Source organism: Amblyomma mixtum, chromosome 10, assembly GCF_055824585.1.
Source record: "Amblyomma mixtum isolate Tamu chromosome 10, ASM5582458v1, whole genome shotgun sequence".
In the NCBI taxonomy this organism is placed as follows: Eukaryota; Metazoa; Arthropoda; class Arachnida; order Ixodida; family Ixodidae; genus Amblyomma; species Amblyomma mixtum.
This window is the reverse complement of record NC_143021.1, coordinates 181,065,566-181,068,828: the sequence shown is the minus strand read 5'-3', so window position 1 is coordinate 181,068,828 and position 3,263 is coordinate 181,065,566. Positions and strand designations below refer to the sequence as shown.

Genomic DNA, 3,263 nt, shown 5'->3' with positions numbered 1-3,263 from the left:
AATTCAGCGCTTGTCCTGTCGTCGCCTTTACTCTTGTGTCTAGTCTTTTGTGCGCTGTTTTTCAACCATGCATCAACCCAGTTTCTTGCCCCTCGACGCACATACGATAAGCCGGTCTTGAGAACTGTGCACGATGATCACTAGGATTGATTCACCCTTGGTTGCCAAATCAGAAACAGGCCCCGAAAGTTAACAAAATTAAAGCGTAATGTGAATTAAGTTTTCTAGCACCCCCCAAATATCAAGAAAGGCGAAGACAATGTGCTCTTTAATCTCAAACTTTATGAACGCAGGAGAAATGACGTTAGTAATATATTCTATTGCGACTTTCGTAGGTTCATTTCTTAACTTAAAACGTAGAAATGAAAAGTAAATAAAAAAGCGAAGGGATTAGATTTTCACACGCAAATGCCGGAATAAAATGGCAACTAAGGAACATAGTGTAGGCGCACGGACACGACTTCAAGTGGTGTCTGGAAAAAAAGAGGCGGTTCTAAGGGAGCATGTAGTTGAAGTCAGCGGGCTGCGCCCGCTCGTGAATCCACAGGGAGGCGATCCATTTGGATCCACGCAGCACAGGGCACGAGCCGTGCATGGTGCTGAGGTCTGGCTCCCAAAGCCCTGCCCAATTCTTCTTCAGGTTGAACCAGAACAGCGCGGAGCCGAGGCGAGGAGTGATCGACAGTCCGGCTTCGGTAAATGCGGTGGCCCCGCCCTCCGCCACGTCACTCAGGTACACCAGCAGCGTTGCCAGCCGCTCCCCGTAAGCCTCCATTGTCCACGGCCCTAACAGGTCGGTATGCTCTCCATAGTGTCCTCCTATGCCGTAGTTCAGCACCTGCACTTTCTCGGCGAACTCCATTGAGAGCCCCGTCAACACCTCTGCGCGACGGTAGAAGGCGCTAGTGTTGGCGTTCTTTTTCAGAGCACTCATCTCCGCCGTCCTCATATCTCGAATCTCCCTTCCTCCGTCGCTGTTCAATACTTCAGCTGGTGCGAGTGCCTCGGGCAATCGCCGAAAAGCAGCGCATTCCGTCACGCTCAAAAAGTTGTGGATAAGCCACAACCGAGGCTCCGCAGCAGACAGCGCCTCCACGGCGAAAGGTGCCAGCGACGCGGCGCCACGCTTGCCCCTCGACAGCCAGCACATCAGGGAGCTGGCGGGCCTCGTATCGCCCTCCCGGCTCGACTGACACAGCTTGCCGAAGCTGGAGTCACTGACGAAGCCAGAGCGGACGGCTCCTCGCACCACGTCTTTGTAGGGCCACATGACCGGCGTCTCCGGAGGGTAGCCGACGACCTCGCGCCAGGCCTGGGACATCACAGTCTTTGTGAATTTCGCCCGCACCGGAAGGTGATGCTCAAGGAAGGACGCGTACCGTCTGTCGGCGGCGCCTTGCGCCATCCATTCAATGGCCAGTGTCCGTTCCCTAAGTGAGCAGTGGACGGCCAAAGAGAGCATATCGTCCGCCGTCGGTTGGGCCAGTTCGGGAGAGCGCATTGTCGTCACGGCATGCTCTGGCGTGATGTGGTACGCCTTCTGGATCCTACAGACGCCCGCAGCAGCTCCGTCAATGTCTTCTTCCGTGGGCCAGGGCAAGAAGTGGGCGTTATCTATCTGCGGCCGAGTACAGCGGAAGTCACGAAGCACGCCTGACATGGCGTCCAGAGCTGAGCGCCTGAGTAGACTCAGCAGGGATTGTTCTCCAGGCTGATTTCCCTTGCGCTTTAAAGCAGCGACGCGTAGCTTACTCCGAACGAGTGGTACGACGGCGGCAGCTCGGCGCCAGGTCACTTCGCAGGGCTCCAAATGGCGACGCAGGGCCCCGACCACGGTCTTCTCCGTATGGAACAGTCTGGCTAGGCCTTGCATAGATCTGAAGTAGTCGCCAGCTAGGACGCAGCTGATGCCGAGGAAGGCCGACAGTAAAGACAGCCATGAATTCATCTTCTTCCGAGCTTCTTTTTCATATTCTCCCATCAGTAACAAGCACGCGCATTGGAGTTAGGGCTTCATCGTCATTTGTTGACTGTGGTCATATTTCTTTTATTTATTGATTTTTCGCTCCAGCCCACCCGTCGTTCATTTTTATTATCGTCAGGGCCAGAGAATCCTTTGTAAGTAGAATGACATACAGTATAATAAACATTGTGGTGGTGGTGAAAAATATTTATCGTCTGTTAAATTGTCACAGAGAGGTGAATGGGGTAGGGCTCTATTGGCCCCTTCCGCTCACAGTACCGACTCTCGAGGGGTCTGTCGGAACTACAAGCTGGGATGGGATACCCCGTTTGTACGGCACATACTGCAGTCTAGTTGCTGATACAAAGCTCTAACTACGCGTAACCCGATTTGGGCCTCTGATTTGGGGAATAAACAGACCGATCAGAACGCCCGCGCAAAACGTGAGAATGTTCAGTTTTAAAGGGATAACGCAAAGCGATGAAAAGTCGGGAGAGATATAGGACAGGAATAAGACAGTGTTATCGAGCAGAAGTAAACAAGTGTATTGTCTGGCTGCTGTAAAACTTGACCGGCATTATTTATGGCTACTGCCAGGAAATTACTGCTCTAAAGAAAAGCACGCTTCAAAACTCCTTTTGCTACTACAGCGCCAACCTTCTTGAGACTGTCATTCTTTATCCCCTGAAGCAGCGATACGTATAATGAAGTCGTCATGTATGTGCCTTGATTGTAGTGCGAAAGCACTTATTAGGACTTTCAGAGCCTAGCAAAATCGTATTTTGGTGCATGCGTCGGGTATGTCTCTAGCGGGAGTGCTCTGTCCCGCTGCACTACCCACTCATCGACGCCTTGTACGTAACACTAATTCGGAGGTTCTGACACCATAATCATCTTTTGCCTCTCTGTCCCTTATGTGTGTCCCTCAGTGGAAGTCATTCCTCCATCTTAAATAAATAAAACAGACTGCCAAAAAAAAAAAAGAAAACTCGTGCTTCTGCACTCAATAGACACATTCTCTGTGTATTTTTTCTCGTCCTTCGTCCCTTAGACTGTTTTTGTCTCAATTAACCACTAAGTTCCTGGAATTGCTCACCAGGCTTTAGGCGTCCCTCAAGCGAGAAGCCTGAAGGAAGTACGCATAGCCATGACCATGCCACAGCCCTACACATTCAAAGACGCTCAGTTTGAACCAACCCCACGCCTTACGAAACATATCCATAAACAAAGCCAGCCAAACATTCATCGATTGCTGAGCGGACTGCAGTAAGGAAGAATGATGCTTAGCGAACACCTGACC

At 51.3% G+C, this 3,263-nt stretch overlaps 1 protein-coding gene across 1 annotated transcript; it reads right to left on the bottom strand.

Moving 5' to 3' along the window:
• Nucleotides 1-493: 493 nt before the first annotated feature.
• Nucleotides 494-1,660, bottom strand: LOC149327892 (prolyl 4-hydroxylase subunit alpha-1-like). The gene has a single exon (XM_089564990.1). It carries the CDS (start codon nt 1,658-1,660, stop codon nt 494-496), a length of 1,167 nt encoding a protein of 388 aa, XP_089421116.1.
• Between the last annotated feature and the right edge of the window lie 1,603 nt (nt 1,661-3,263).